This window comes from Ptychodera flava, chromosome 9 (genome assembly GCF_041260155.1).
Source record: "Ptychodera flava strain L36383 chromosome 9, AS_Pfla_20210202, whole genome shotgun sequence".
Taxonomy (NCBI): domain Eukaryota; kingdom Metazoa; phylum Hemichordata; class Enteropneusta; family Ptychoderidae; genus Ptychodera; species Ptychodera flava.
In genome coordinates this window covers 33,839,230-33,855,364 of record NC_091936.1, presented here as the reverse complement: position 1 = coordinate 33,855,364, position 16,135 = coordinate 33,839,230, and the positions used below count along the sequence as shown (strand labels likewise).

General features: G+C 38.4%; 1 protein-coding gene across 4 annotated transcripts; it reads left to right on the top strand.

Annotated features, from left to right (window-relative positions):
• The first annotated feature begins 205 nt into the window (after window positions 1-205).
• LOC139140764 (polypeptide N-acetylgalactosaminyltransferase 1-like) lies at window positions 206-14,802 on the top strand. Of its 4 annotated transcripts, none has more exons than XM_070710162.1 (13): window positions 206-428; window positions 3,381-3,548; window positions 4,427-5,171; window positions 5,816-6,464; window positions 6,832-7,007; window positions 7,615-7,822; window positions 8,681-8,860; window positions 9,856-9,973; window positions 10,228-10,554; window positions 11,303-11,398; window positions 11,755-11,901; window positions 12,317-12,481; window positions 13,997-14,802. In XM_070710162.1, the coding sequence occupies exons 3-13, from the start codon at window positions 4,625-4,627 to the stop codon at window positions 14,000-14,002; spliced, it is 2,619 nt and encodes an 872-aa protein (XP_070566263.1). In that variant the 5' UTR covers window positions 206-428; window positions 3,381-3,548; window positions 4,427-4,624; the 3' UTR covers window positions 14,003-14,802. The 4 variants fall into 4 exon arrangements, with proteins under 4 accessions (XP_070566263.1, XP_070566261.1, XP_070566264.1 ...); XM_070710160.1 differs by having other exon boundaries at window positions 3,303-3,548; XM_070710161.1 differs by lacking the exon at window positions 206-428 and adding an exon at window positions 4,073-4,199 and having other exon boundaries at window positions 2,745-3,548.
• The last annotated feature ends 1,333 nt before the right edge of the window (window positions 14,803-16,135 follow it).

Genomic DNA, 16,135 nt, shown 5'->3' with positions numbered 1-16,135 from the left:
AAGAGATTGTGTGATAGTTTAATTAATTATTGGTTAAGATTTCAATGAGAACAATCGAGAACGGGATATTCCATGGTGTAATCTTATTTAAATCTTAAGAAAAAATCAAAGACTGGCGGGAAAATTACCATGTGATAACTTTTGTAATTATGTAAGTCTGGAGATGTATTTAACTTTGTAGAGAGCTTAGACTAGAGGACTTGAGATCAGACCTTGGACGGTGAACGACACGGTCGCCATCTTGAAATAAAGTACAAGGTTGTGTTACAATCTACATCTTGGAGTGTCAGCTTCAGTTACTGAAAGCATTACGATCAAGACTGGTACCTCAACTCGTAATTCCCCTAACTACGAGCGTGACAATTTGAGTCAACCTTGGCAAGAGTCAAGCCTGCCAACAGGTCAAGTTTACTCATTCCAGACTCAAGGTAACCCTAATTATCAGTAGTTGAAGGTTATCCTATTGTCATTGTCATTTTCAATTTGTTTCTTGTGCCTGGTAAATTACTTATTTACCCTGCACGATACTGATTATAGGGCCAGTTTTGATGTAATTTTGTCGACATCTGTCAGTCTGTTGACTCTAAGATAGCATTATAACCACAGGCGTGATGTTTTCTGGGTAGTTTCTACAAGTGTAGTTTATGCTACGTTCCGACGCGACGTTCTCGGACGAGAACGTCGGAACGTAGCATAAACTACACTTATAGAAACTACCCAGACAACATCACGCCTGTGATTATAACACTCCGCAAATATCCCCAGCGGCAGTGCATCCTGCAGCTTTCACTCACGGTAATGCTCTTAATTTTCATTAAAAATCCATAAAATCTAATTTCACGATGCGGTAATATGCAATATGCATGACACTTTTTTAAAACCCTTTGTACAACCTCCCTTCATGAACATTTATTATCGCCGTTATCGACTGCATTACAGCTCACTGTCTCCGTCTCGCTAGCTAGTCCCCGCAGAAGACGGTGATCAGTAATAACTGCATCCAGTCATTTGGCTTCGCCTGTTGGATGTCAGTATAAATAAATAAATAAATAAATAGTAGAGAAATAAGTGCGAGGAGGCATTGAAAGTCTATCGGCTTTGACAATCCTCACGACTTGCCCATGGGTCCACTGACTGTTCAAGACTTCAAGAAAACTACCATAAGGGAGCGTTCAGTTATTATGGCCGGGGATGGGACGGCAAAATTCAGTGGGGTCACCTTAAACACTTTGTTTCATAAGTATCCGTCCCGTCAAAAAGCAGTTTCAGTGTTCAGAAATATTCTGGGAGATAAAAATGATTCGTTGCATGATTTCATTCTCTGAAGTCATTTAACTGTAAATCTGAACAAAAGTATAATTATCTGTCACATGAACATCTTGACTTGGCAACTCTGAGGCTTGTCTTATTGTAAATCGAGCTAACTGAGGGCAATGAACAATCCTATTACTTACATATTAGAGGTATAGCAAGTTTTGTCAGGGATATTAACAGTTTAACAGTTACCTGTCGACTACTAGTACCATGAAAATTGAAATTATACTTTTAGGTGAAATTCCAATATCATAATTGTTGTCGACATCTTAACTTTCAAATACCCTATTTGAATCAAGTACATTTGTATCAACTATCAAACACCTTTAAAAACACAAATTAATTTAGTTTAGCATTGTAAAAAAATAATTCATTGTTTTCTCATAGACGCCAATGTATAGTGAATCAACATTAAGGTGAAATTCTAGAATCCAATTTCTTGCACACATATCAACCTTTAACCATCCTAGTCTAACCAAGTACTTTAAAATGAATTATAAATACACAGATTTAGATATTTTTGTATTGGAAAACAATTATTCATAGATTTCTCATAGACTCCCATGTACAGTGAATCTACATTTCAGTGAAATTCAAAAATCCAATTTCTGTCGAACACATCCATTTGTTACCAGCCTAGTCTAACCAAATACATTAATATTTATAATTGAGAGTACATAACTACACAGATTTACCTATTTTTGTATTGGAAAAAATTATTCATAGTTTTCTCATGTATGAACATTTTCAGTGAAATTCCAAAATCAGATTTCTTGTACACATAATATGCACCTTCAACGTTCATATTCTAATCAAGTACAATTATGATAATTGTTCAACGTCTGTATATGCGTAAGTATAGCAAGTTTTTTAATGGAAAAAAATTATTCACAATTTTATCATAGACTCCCATGTATAGTGGATGAACATTTTTGGTGAAATTTTTTGTCCACATGCCAGTTGTAACAACCCTATTCCAATTAAGTACATTTATGTCAATTATCAAATATCTATAAACGCATAGATATAGTTTTGTATTGAAAAAGGATTAAATAGTTTTCTCATTGACTACCATGTAAAGTGAATCAACATTATCAACAGCTGATTATCAATAAAATCCAAATATCAAAATTTTGTACACACACGCTTGCGCAAAAATATTGCGATCCACCTGTAATTTCTGTCGAATCCCTTTGAAGGGTAATTTCAAAATTATAGCAAGTCAGAAGTGGAAATTTGAACATTAACACTTTGTGAGTTTGTAAGGGTCATTTGAAATAATCTGAAAATCTTTTATTTTTTTATTCTATCGCCCCATCCCCCTCCAGAGGTGTTTGTGTCTGCAGCGTTACTCAATCAATGTAGGGGGGTCATGAAATTTTTGTCATTATAAAAGGGGGGTCATCAATTTTTTGGTGCGATGGGTAGGGGGGTCACTTAGTTTGACTGATGCGCAAGAAGAATTTGCCGGCCCACCCCCGGCCATATTAACTGAACGCTCCCTAAGTGCAATCTACGTCAGGAAAACACGCAAGAGATGGCAACGCGAGGATCATAATTGTGTTACCGTGCAGACTGTGTCATATTGCATGTTACTTTGATTTCACTTGAAACGAGAAGCGAAAGCATTCATTCAATGCTCCTCTGCATCTACATCTCGAAGTGATGGAGCAGAAAATTTATAAATTTTAGCAAAGAAATAGTATTTTCAGCATGACATTTTTAATACAAAGGATAAAACTGAAACTTCAAGTGCATCGTAATGGTGTCCCACATAGCAACAGTGACAGTTTATTCAACTTGTCATCAAAGAACGCGATAGTTCATCTGGAGTGACAAGCTGTCGCGTTGCGTTAGCAACCATTCAACGTGTCGCAAGCTGACGCAGTCCAACTGCATTTACATTTGGACTCCACTCTGTAGTGTCGACATGTTTTCATGTTTCGACACATCCAACCGGTGGTGACGTCCTTTTCGCTGTTTAACAGCTGATTGGCGATGAAGTCCTGCATGGCTTGGTAAAGCCAACCTATTACAAACATCACATGATTCAGCGACTTTTTCAGAAGAGGCTTATCCCAGACTACACCGTGTCAACACATCAGTAACCTTGGTAAAACGTTATCATCGATCGTAGCCCGGGAAATACTGCCCCCTATGCCGATATCTGAAGAATGTTAAGTCGAGTGAACAAGTAGCATTCGATGAAGGGACACCAAGGCCAGGCACTTTCGGTAAGTTTGAAAAATCAAGGATCTGAAATCTGCTCCATTTTTTTCAATGTTTGCGTTCAAGCTTTGGTTGCGATAGGTTCCTTTGCATTATGATACTCCACACAAATGACACGTTGGCCAAATCATTGAGTGGAGCGAATCAGCTGACCTCTCTCACTAATACCACAAATAAAAACGATATTATTCATAAATAGATCGGAAGTTGTTATAGTTTCGCGCGAGCTGCCGAAATATGTGATCAAACTACTACAGATGTAGCATCACTATAAGTCGACAATTTGCCAAGCTCTTTGAAATTTTTCCTAAATTTCAATAGATCCACTAATGTCATATACGGTGACAAAGGCGCCCGCATTTTTTACATGTTATGATTGTCGGTACCAACAATTCAAAGTTTACCCTGCAAACGTTTGACGTGTCCCGTGTTGATTTTTGCCATCCTAATTGACCATACTTGGTTTTGCCTCCATTTTGGTGAACCACTGCTGTAACATATGTTGTTCTAATTTTGTCTCAAAATGTAGGCCTACTACGTCAGCCTCGTCAACAAGCGCCCTGCCAAGCTCAGCTCTCGAAGCGTCATTTGTGTGGGTTTGTGAAAGGACAAAAAATATGATATCAATCAACGAGGAACAAAGGGACAATTGATAGGCATGTCCAATAATAACAGTTGTAATGTAGTAGAAAAAAGAAACGAATTTAAAGAGGGGTTCGCTGGTTTTTTCTGTGTAAATAATTCATCAACTCATTCACTTCTATCGCATAGAAATACAAAATCCGCGTATTGTGTGTACAAAAGGGAAAGCAGTACTTAGAAATTTATAAACATATCCAGTTATTTGTACAGCTAATCTACTTCTCTGATTTTGTCTATATAGCGCATACTCGAAGTCATCGTCAGAAACCCACTGCAGAGAATCATATATGGCTATATCGATGTGAACAGGTTTAGTCCAGCGGTGGCGGATTAATATATGATTCTGCGGGTGGCCTATGATCAGCTGACTGAGGAACACTTTTTGACGGCTGGAAAGAGTGTTTGCTTAATACGACATTCTGCTCTTCGATGCTGAAATATGTCACGGAGAAAACGGTACTGCTGCAAGATCGTGCTGCTGACGTCACTAGCATGGAGTATGTTCGATCTCGTCCTAATCTTTCAGTTCACGAACGTCGGTCCTGGTATCCAAGGTGACGCGGGGGATAGCAGACGCATGGACGAGAAACTCTTCGTAAGAACTGAGGACGACTTCGGCGCCGCTTTCGACGGCGGTCATGCGCGGGAACGGAGGGCGGTACAGAGGGGCCTCGCCGAGCAGCAGTTGGCAGACTCGCATTTCAAAGAGAAAAAAGATGTGGAAGTGCAGGAGAAGCGTCAGTATTTGTTGAAAAAATTCATAGATGAAGAACTCATTAAAATGAACGCTAAAGATGTGCCTGATGTCAAAATTGAGAAAAAGAGTGAACTTGAAGAAGCAGTTCTAGAAAAACCAAGAGATGAATATCTGTTGCAGAAATTTATACGGGAAGATATCACTCGACTTGACGAAGAAGACGCTAAGAGACAAGAAAATGAACGCATGGCGAAAGAAAGCCAGGAAGGCAAAAATAACATCAAAACTGGTTAGTAACTTTATAAATTGTTTGTCACCAATCATTTTGAGTATGTGAGTTGAGAATGGCTGTTTTACCAGCAACCTAAGCGGCGCATTTGGCAGAGAGCTACACCATATTTGTCAAGTAAAGGTACAGTCGTCTATTGGGCTAGTGGAGGTCATTTCAGGTCATGCATTTTGACACGGCGAGAATGGTCGACGTGGCATGAAAGCATGTCCAAGCAAATTAAAATGAGCATCAAACAGAACCATTTTACAGACATGCACGCAACCTAGTGGTGTCCTTCTATTGGTTCTGTTCTGTTTTTTTTTAGATATATTATGGGTAACTCCCATAGGTTACGGCAGTAGGTGTAGAATATAGAAGTTTATGAGTCAAACACCCATCATTTAGTACCAGTTGGAAGACGATCAAGTTCTGATCAAAACGTTACTGGTGTAATTGAATTTCCACCGTTAAGTTTGCATGAACACTTCATGAAGCATTAAAATTAACTTTGAAGTCGAGACAAGTATTATGATAGGTTGTAATGATACTGAAATCCTTCGAATTTAAATCAAGATAAAGAAGTTTCTGTCAGGCATTTGCTTTGAGAACGATCTGATCAAACAGAGAAAATGTTAATCGTCTTTATTTGCTGCTATTTTCAGGGCAGCAAAAAATGAACAAGGTGGGACAAAATTTGCTTTCACAGCTAAGCCGTAATGATCAAAGTGAGCAAAAGGTCGATGACCCTGCAGCGCAGCAGGCACGGAAATTGGAAGACGAGAATGGGCAGCGCGATGCGGAGCAACAACAGCAACAAGTGAAACCACAGAGTCAGGTGAAAGATGAGAGGAATAATATTCAGCATTCACCGGCACAACCAAAGCAACAGCAGCAAGAACAACAACAACAACAACAACAACAACAACAACAACAACAACAACAACAACAACTGAACCAAAATGAACAAGCACTGCAATCGCGATCGCAGCAAGAGCAGCAGCAGCAGCAGCAGAATGCTGATCAGCAACCACCACCACAGCGACAATTTGCCGAACAGCAACCTGCCGATGGTGTGGCCGAACAGAAGCCGATAATCCCCGAAGAGACCGTCGTCAAGGTACCGAAACTGGGGTATCGACCTCCGGGAAATCCTTGGCCTCACGACGGTCACGGTGAGATGGGAAAAGCTGTGGTGCTGACCAAAGAGGAAGAACATCTCAATGAGATGACGTTTAAACAATACGAATTCAACATTGTTGCCAGCGATAAGATTGCTTTGAACAGGACATTACCAGACTCGAGACCAAGCAGGTGAGACAATTTCAACTTTGAAATGCAACGTAGTGTAGACCCTCGACTCACGGGGTATGTGAACGTAGTTAGACGCTCATATCATTATTCAAACACCATTTTATTGTATGTATTTGTATAAATCAACTAAAATGAGTGTTATTAACGAAAACACATTTTATACCACGAACTAGCTGCAGTTGTAAAAAATGACACGTCATGATGATTGAAAGCACGAAGATGTGACACGATATTCTTGTGATGCCGGTGCCAGGAACTTCAAACGGACTGCCGACAAAATATGGGGTATTGCAACTGTTCAGGTCAATTAATCAACGGAAATCAATACACATTTTCAACGGCCATCCGTGCATTTTCTTTAATACAGCTGTCTGTCCCGAGCATATCCTAATGGCGGCTTGCCAAAGACAAGTGTAATTATTGTATTCCACAACGAGGCTTGGAGCACCTTACTTCGGACAGTGATCACCGTGATAGAACGGTCACCGCGTCATCTTTTGGAGGAAATTCTACTCGTTGACGATGCCAGCGTCCCTGAGAAATGTAAGTGACAACAGTTTTTTCATATTTCATATATTTCAATTCTGATGAATTTAGTGAGATTTCTGTTTTAAGTTCACGAAATTACATCAGGAAATTGAGATCTTCATCCGATCTGACCAAGAAGTCCAGAAGAAAACTTCAGTTCAGTTTGTTTTTACTGGGCGCAAAAGAACTAAATTTGCGAATGTATATTTCGAACCATTGGCAACTAGTCGATTGCCGTTTTTCTAGATCATGCGAAAATAAAAACGCTAAAAAGTGGGGCCAGACAGTTCAGGCACTCTCATCCAATTAATTTGTTTCGATAGAGGTAATTCCACAAAATTGAGAATATAACACGATTGGAACTAATTTGGGAGAATATGATATTGTAGCAATGTTGGTTTAATCAGCAAATTTAAGCTCGTCTACTTTTCTTTTTTGCAATTCACTCGTTTTTATGGGTAATTTGTAATATTGTAGGGCACTTAACACTTTTGATAAGAATTTGAACAATTTCATTTGTAAAAGGTCCTATTCTTCCAAATTAGTTCCAATCGTGTTCCATCAAATAATATCAGCTAATTTGTGGCTTCTGTTAACAATAACTGTACACGAACATGCACAGACTGGCTTCAGCACGAATTGGACGAATACGTGGCCTCTCTGCCCGTGCCAACACGAGTCTTACGGACCGGAGAAAGGGTGGGCCTGATCCGAGGACGGCTGATAGGTGTCGAGGAAGCTAAAGCCGAAGTCGTCACTTTTCTCGACTCTCACTGCGAATGTAACAACGGCTGGCTGGAACCACTGATGGCAGAAATCGCCAGAGATAGGTAAGAACGCGTTTCCATGGTAACAGCGTGAAAGGTTGGGCAGTAGTTGTATGTGAATAATGGGTCATTCTGTATGTTTCGTTGAGTGGCATACATCGTTTCTATTGTCACATGTCTATAATACTGAACAAAAGGGGAAAAATTCACTGTACGTCTGCTTGGCTTGATGCTTGCATTTCAAACACGTGGCCAGGGAGATTGCTTTCATTTCTCTTGGCAAAAAATGAAAGTTAACGCATTCTCTAAAGTTTAAAAGTTTAATGCTTTATGTAAAACATGTAAATATTTTCCTGCAGCGTTATTAAATTACCCTTTTAAGGGAAAACAAATCGCTGTAATTAAGCGTCACTAATGACAGATTAATAGTATAAGAGAAGCCTACCTTAATGAAACTTAATAAATCACACTCCAGGGAGGTTGGTTTGCAAATGTATCTTCAACCCCCGCCTACATATTGAGCAGATAAGGAAAGAGGGGTGTATAAAGTCATCAGACATGTATGCTCACTACGTCATCGAATTGGTTAAGACAACTTTACCAGATTGAAATACATTAAACCCAATTTCCTCTTGTATGCGATGAGATCACCGTGAAAATAAAATATTTTATTATTATCATATTTTTATTTAATTACGTCTCTATTTATTCATTTAAAGTTATTTGTTTTCACATCATTAAATTTATTTAAAAAATTAATGAAATGAATATGAAATAAAAGGCGATACGATAAGATAATTTTGTTTTGATCTCACCCAATATTTGTCAACTGAAATGTTATTAGCTTATGATGGTTGAATCAACAATGTGAAAGTGTGAAATCAACACGTTTCAAACAAATGTTGGATTCCCCTAATGCAGGACATCGGTGGTGGCGCCTGTTATCGATGTTATCAGCGATCGTAACTTCCAGTACTCGTTTTTGACGGGGAGGCATAACCAGAAGGTCGGTGGCTTCGGTTGGTGGCTGGAATTCAAATGGTTTGACGTTCCGGATCGAGAATGGGATCGCCTGGATGATGACGAAAGCAAACCGATGAGGTAATGTAGAGGCAAATATAATGTTCTGTTATCACCCATATTGCTGAGGTGGGCCGGTACGGACAGCCCTGTATGGGGAATTTTTTTCAATGTATGTTTCTTAAGTAACGTAGTTGATGGTGAGTTAGAATTTCGTGAAATGTGTAGATTTCATTCAGTTTGCACCGTTTAGCAATTTCGCGAACATGCTGTTTGCAGAGAAAATTGCTCTTTTGTTCTTTGAAACTGGAAGTAGTTTCCAGTTTCGGTTATCTCAAACGTATAAGTCAGTGTATGTAGGAATTTCCATCGTCTACTTTCGGAAAAAACGTACCTGCATGCGAGTCTTCAAATGGTCTATAGCTAAAGGTCCCAAGTGTACAAGTAGATAGTCCATAATTCCTAAGTTTCTCTGCTGATTTCATCAACAACAGTTTTGGTCCAAAAGAGGAAGTTATATTGTCGGTACATCCGTAAAAATTCTACAACAAATAAAGTCATTGTCTATTGACATTGCTTGACTACATGTAATTGTTTCTTGCTAGCGATGTCGTTCAACTTCTTGAAACTCGTTGAAGGAGTGATCGTCAACAAATATCTTCGGTGTCACCACTTGGCAGAGAAGAATAAAATGGGCCGCTACAAAATTTCTTCTTTCTATCAGAAATGAGTGCTAGTGAACTATTCAGTAGTGCTCTAACCATAGACAATGGAGCGGAAGACAGCTCCACTGCCTATGCTCCAACAACTTAACCGTAAACGTTGGTTTAAAATGTAACAAGAGACCCACCTTACAATGCATCGACATTATTCGAACTTACAGTAGATTTTTAATAAAAAGGCATTTAATTTTCCTCCTGAAATTGAAATTGCCAAAAATCCTGCACCAGACTATTGTACTCATATAGCCAAATTGGCAAAATTTATGTGATACTTTTTCAAATTCCAGCATATAAACAGTAGGAAAAAGGTCATTTTCCACTGTCTATGGTTAAAGTCAACGTTTTCATTTTCAGAACTCCGACGATAGCTGGCGGCCTATTCTCCATAGACAAAAACTACTTTCGTTATCTTGGTTTATACGATCCTGGATTTGACACTTGGGGAGCAGAAAATTTGGAATTATCCTTCCGGGTAAGTAAGTTTTGACCCCCCCCCCTCCCCCATAAAAAATCGTAGATCTAAATCACAATTAGGGAAGGAATATTGTGGCATATAAATTCACGTGATTGTTAGAATTTCCTTCAGAAAATGCACCAGTTCCGATCGGCGACTCTTTTGTTGTATTGGCCTTGTTTATGACATTGGTTTATTTTTATTTTTCTTCAAATACTGTATACGTTTGATGCAGTGTGTAATTCCAACGACTTGCCTTACATTGACTATAGGTCTGGCAGTGCGGAGGCATCCTAGAAATTGTGCCATGTTCGCATGTCGGACACGTCTTCCGAAGTCACATTCCCTACAAGTACAAAGATGGGAAAGACCCAGGCTCTACCATTAGCAGGAATAATATGAGATTGATGGATGTGTGGATGGATGGCATGAAGTATTTCTACATGGCCATTAATCCTAATTACGAGACCATAGAATTTGGTGATACCTCTGACCGGAAACAGTTGAGGCAGGCTCTCGGGTGCAAGAATTTCAAATGGTACCTGAACAACATCTACCCAGAACACACCCTACCGTTGGATTTTCAAATTATAGGAACGGTCAGTCAGGAAAAGATGAACTATATTTCTGTTACACGCCAGTAAACAAACGTCTTTACGCACACAAATGCATACACATGTATGTGTGTTTGAGCATTGGGTATTGAGTTTAAGTTAGTGATTAATTGATTAATTGATTGAGTGAGTGAGTGAATGGGTGTGTGTGTGTGTGTGTGCGTGCGTGCGTTTATGTATGTATGCCTGGTATGTATAATACGATTGGAACTAATTTGAATTTGGGAGAATTGGATCTTCATATTGTTCAAATTTCTCAAAAAGTGTTGGGTGCCCGATAGCTGAATGTTGCAATATTACAAATTACTCATAAAAACAAGTGTATAACTTAAAAAGAAAAGCAGATGAGCTTACATTTGCAAATTAAAACGACATTACTTCACCATCCAATTATCCCAAATTAATCCCAATCGTGTTGTATGCATGTACTTGTCGAACATACGACCCATCTACTGCCAAAATGGTACGACCAAATGTAGAATGTAGTCATTTTAGTGCATGAACTTGAACTCATGTAATGCCCATGCTGACTTCTTTCCATAACTCAAACACTCGTTGATGGCGGAAGTGGGGTTATCAAATGTAAAACGCAGCTTGCAAGCATCTCTACAAGCGTCTTGGGAACAAGCGTATGCATTGAACAGAAATGTAGCCAAGTCTTTGGTGACAGTTTACATCGAGGGAATACTGGAATTTCTCTTCTGTAAACTCTTGAATTTCTAATCGATTTCAGTTAAAGAACGCTGAGAGTGGACAATGCGTTGACACGTACCGACGGAAAGATAACACGTCACCAGTTATGGTCACGTGTCACGGAATGGTGGCACAGGTATGTGTACTGCCTACCAGTTCAACTGGTGTACTGTCTGTGTAGTAAGTTTAAACAGTTACAAAAGCCATGATAGCTCACATACTGGTATCATTCAACTCAAGAAAAAAGACACCTTTGGCCTTAATACGACAAAATCTGATCAGTACTAGAAGAAATATTCCTCGTAACATTTTTTTACACATGATGTTTACCCTTTAAATATACAATACTTGATGAATTTTGACCAGTTTGAAGACTATAATGCTATTTTCCAACAATTTCCCAATCAAAACCTTTGTCAATATTCATAGGTTGAGCACAATTTCCTGTGCTATATAATATATGATTTCTGATATCTTTTTTCGTTTATGTAGATTTTCATCCTCAACAAATTTAACAATTTACAACATGACCATATATGCCTCTCCGTGGTAGCAAACACTAACTTGGTTACGGAGACAGAATGTATAACTCTTGAAGCCAGAGAAAGACAAGATTTGAAATGGTCGTATGACGTAAATGTGAGTTTTTATTATGATATGACATAAGGTTTGCATATAGCTTACTAATATGCATGCAAAACTGTGGACCAATACCAACAGACGTGAAGTGGATTTCAAAGTGACACTGTTACATTGTGTGTGTGTGTGAGAGAGAGAGAGAGAGAGAGAGAGAGAGAGAGAGAGAGAGAGAGAGAGAGAGAGAGAGAGAGAGAGACAGACAGACAGACAGACAGACAGACAGAGAATTCTTATCACTTACTCGATATTTAGAATGAAGTACCATGGTTGTGTGGTTGCAGCATCTTATCAAAAAACTAGTCTCTGTGCCAAGGGTATTTGTGTTTTCTCAAATTTCCTAGGACATACACACCACGCATCTTCACTTCTGTATATATGTAGTATAAATCTTCACCACATCTTCCTCCTTTTACAGACAAAAACATTTCTTCACTTATCAACCGGTAAATGTTTGGATCGCGGAGAGTATAAATGGTTTCGGGATCAGCAGTTTCTGGTGCCTACGGTCAATCCGTGTCGTGGACAATTCTCACAGCGTTGGATCATGGAAAATCTCCCCGTGGCAGGACAATGGAATAGCCTCTAATTCCCCACGGACACCGTCCGGGGGGACTTATAGGTTTGGTCATGTCCGTGCGTGCGTGCGTGCGTGCGTGCGTGCGTCCGTCCGTTCACACAGATATCTCAGAGATGCAAGAAGCGATTTCATTCAAACTTGGTACAAGGATTACTTCATATGTCATACAGATGCACGTCGATTTGTTTTGGGATACGATCCAATATGGCCGCCAGGCGGCCATTTTATTACGATTTTTTCATGTACAGAGCCATAACTCAGACATGTTTCAACCAATTTTATTCAAAGTTGGTACAAGGACATTGACCAATGTCATAGATATGTACGTCATTTTCCTTGTGATACGATCCAATATGGCCGCCAGGCGGCCATTTTATTACGATTTTTTCATGTACAGAGCCATAACTCAGACATGTTTCAAGTGATTTTATTCAAAGTTGGTACAAAGACATTGACCAATGTCATAGATATGCACGTCAATTTGTTTTGTGATACGATCCAATATGGCCGCCAGGCGGCCATTTTATTATGATTTTTTCATGTACAGAGCCACAACTCAGACATGTTTCAACCGATTTTATTCAACATTGCTACAAGGAGATTGACCAATGTCATAGATATGCACGTCAATATGTTTTGTGATACGATCCAATATGGCTGCTGTGTGGTCATTTTGTTACGATTTTTTCATATACAGAGGCATAACTCAGGCATATCTCAACTGATTTTATTCAAAGTTGGTACAAGGACATTGACCTATGTCATACATATGTACGTCGATTTTTTATGTGATACGATCCAATATGGTTGCTAGGCAGCCATTTTATTACGATGTTTTCATGTACAGAGCCATAACTCAGACATATTTCCACCAGTATCATTCAAAGTTGACATTGACCTATTTCATACATATGCTCGTCATTTGTTTCACGTCATGTAGCAGAACATGTCAATTATTGAAGTTTCGTAAGTAGGCTGATATGTCAAGAAATGTACTGCATCAAATTCATGAAACTTTATACAGATGTTAACCGATGTTAAGTTCACATTGCTTTAACATTGAAAAAGACATTTATCAGTGTCATTTTAATTAATTTGTAATTGCATAAGTAATGAACTTTCCTAATTAGGGTGATATAGCCACAAATTAATACAACGTCAAATGTGATGAAACTTGATACAGATGTTGATCTCAGAGTGTTGTAAATACTGCATCAAACTTATGAAATATGGTACCAGTGATAATCTGTTAAGTGTTAGAATTGTATGCAAAAATGTTTTGCAACATCCTGTTGATTAATTCCTAGTTGACTCATTTTATGAACTTTAGGATGGTGGCCTACATTGGTTTTATGTTTTCATCACCATGGAACTCATTCTTGGCCATTGAGCGCCACCTGTATCAAAGTATTTTTTTCACAGACCTAATTAATGAAGAGGACTCTATCCTCTCTGAGGACATGTAATCAAAGTACCCATTATTAACAAGTGGGGACTGTGTCATCAACGATGACTTGCCTCTAATTCCCGTGTAGTGATAGTTTTTTTGTACAAAAAGCGTTGAAATACACAAAGATGGCGCTGTTTCACAATCACCACGCAAACGTATGCAGTTTGTTTTACAGACATCATTTCGTTGATGTATCGATAGATGTGCTTTTTTAGCGTCATGGAATGTAGCCATGATAGCAAAATTTTAAGTTTCAATGACTGAATTTTGAAGTTAAACATTTCGAAGCTGTCAGTAAATGAATAGAGAGTGTTTTTTTTAACTTAAAGTCCATGCAAATTTGTTGGCGAAGAATGATAATTAAGTGAGATCGATTGCTTGACTGAGATTTATACTTTGCAGTATACACATTTTTTAGAAATTCAAGGAAATATGAATTAATACCAACATGAATCGAGAATGACGCAGTGTAAAAGCAAAGCTGTGAGACGACATCGCCACATCATATACCACGCCACCATGTGCACGTAGCCCAATAGAATGGGACTGTTGTATTTGCGAATAACAAGTAGCGACATCTCTGGTCTTCCGTAGGGCAAACAAAATGTAGTCTGTTGGATGTAGCACTCGACTCTCAGCGAATCGTTTGCAGCCGAAGAGATATATGAAATCATGAAACAGGATTTTGCTGAATTGCCAGCATTTAATCGGGAAAATGTTCAGTGCGTCATCCCATTTTCAAGTCGACAAAGGTTACAAGTGTATACCATGTCAATTTTCTTAGACACACATTTTACTACGCATTAAAGTGAATATTCCTCTTTTATTTCATTTTCATATTTTCTATCGATGAAAATAAATCTTTTGAAATGTTTGCTCATCCTCTCAGTGGATAACTTTGTACGTAGATGTATGGAAGAGACTATGGCAAACAACAATACACGTCATCCTTACATACTTACTTTGGTTGACTGATCACACAATAATTTTACTGTAATTTATGGAAATAAAAGAATATATGATAGAAGCTTCACACCATCTCAATGGCAGTGTCAGAAATGAAAATAACAAGTGATCGTTGAAGACCATCGGACATCAATCAAATCACTGCCTTCTATCGTCAACGATGAAGAAAATTTATGAGGCGATCAGCTCTGCTGTGTTTGGGCAGTCAAACAAGTGACCTAGTTCTATTTGAATGAATCAGATACGCAGAAACGTTATGATTCCTGGGGGTTATGCTCACAGATTTGCCCATCAGCACGCGATGTTTCTCCCAAGGGATCATTCGAAATGAAATGTATTTCATGTGGAAATTACTTTTTTCTGAAATAGTCGGAGTACACTCTTCACGCATCAGGCTCTAATGCATCAATATACTAAAACACTACACGAAGTGTATGGACCTTTTGGTGTCGCTCTTTTATTATTATCGTAAAGCCTCTTTGTTCTTAAAAGGGTCAGTTACGGTTTACAAAATGAGCGGAAGAAAATCAGAATCTCTGTATCGCGAAAATGTGCTCTTATCTGTACCCGATTTTTTATATTTCCAATCAACACATTATTAGATTATCTAGCTTTTTTCAAGAAAGATTAGAATGGTAAGGTGACAGTTGGTATCCAGCGTATGTACAAGAGAATCAAAATGTGTTTGCACTTGTATTAAACAAGACAACATAAAACTGTTCATAATCTTCGCTGTAATTATCGACCTTCGATAAAAAGTATCGTTGAACAAGAAAAAGTACCATGTCTGCGATATATAGACAAATGCAACAGATAGAACTGCACATCAGACATTACTTTATGATACAAGAGACACAATGAAAGATATTGTCTTGTCATTTTAGGTCTCACATAAAGTAGAACGCCCAGCGTTAACAATTTAACACTCATTTTTTTCTACTTTTCCTTGTCTGCTGCATATGAGGATTCTCTTTGAAGCCCATGAAATAAAATCGGAAATATAATTTTCTTATACAGTTATTTAGACAAGGTTGAATTGCAAATATGGTCGCTTTGAGACGTTTTTTCTCCGATATAACATTTGCACGATAACGACTGATATTTATCCCTGGTCATGGCAAAGAATGGTTTAATGTTTGCGTGATGAGCAAATTATGTGCAAAAGTTTAAAGCTTTCTATTTTTAAGGCGTTTACTGCCGTCAGTGTATTCTCGTGCAACTATACGTCAAATGATTTCGAT

Coding starts and splice junctions, on each gene's coding strand:
- LOC139140764 (XM_070710163.1), top strand. CDS start 4,625: ATGTCACGGAGAAAACGGTACTGCTGCAAGATCGTGCTGCTGACGTCA. Junction 7,008..7,614: donor TGCCAGCGTCCCTGAGAAAT/GTAAGTGACAAC, acceptor GAACATGCACAG/ACTGGCTTCAGCACGAATTG. Junction 8,861..9,855: donor GACGAAAGCAAACCGATGAG/GTAATGTAGAGG, acceptor TTTCATTTTCAG/AACTCCGACGATAGCTGGCG.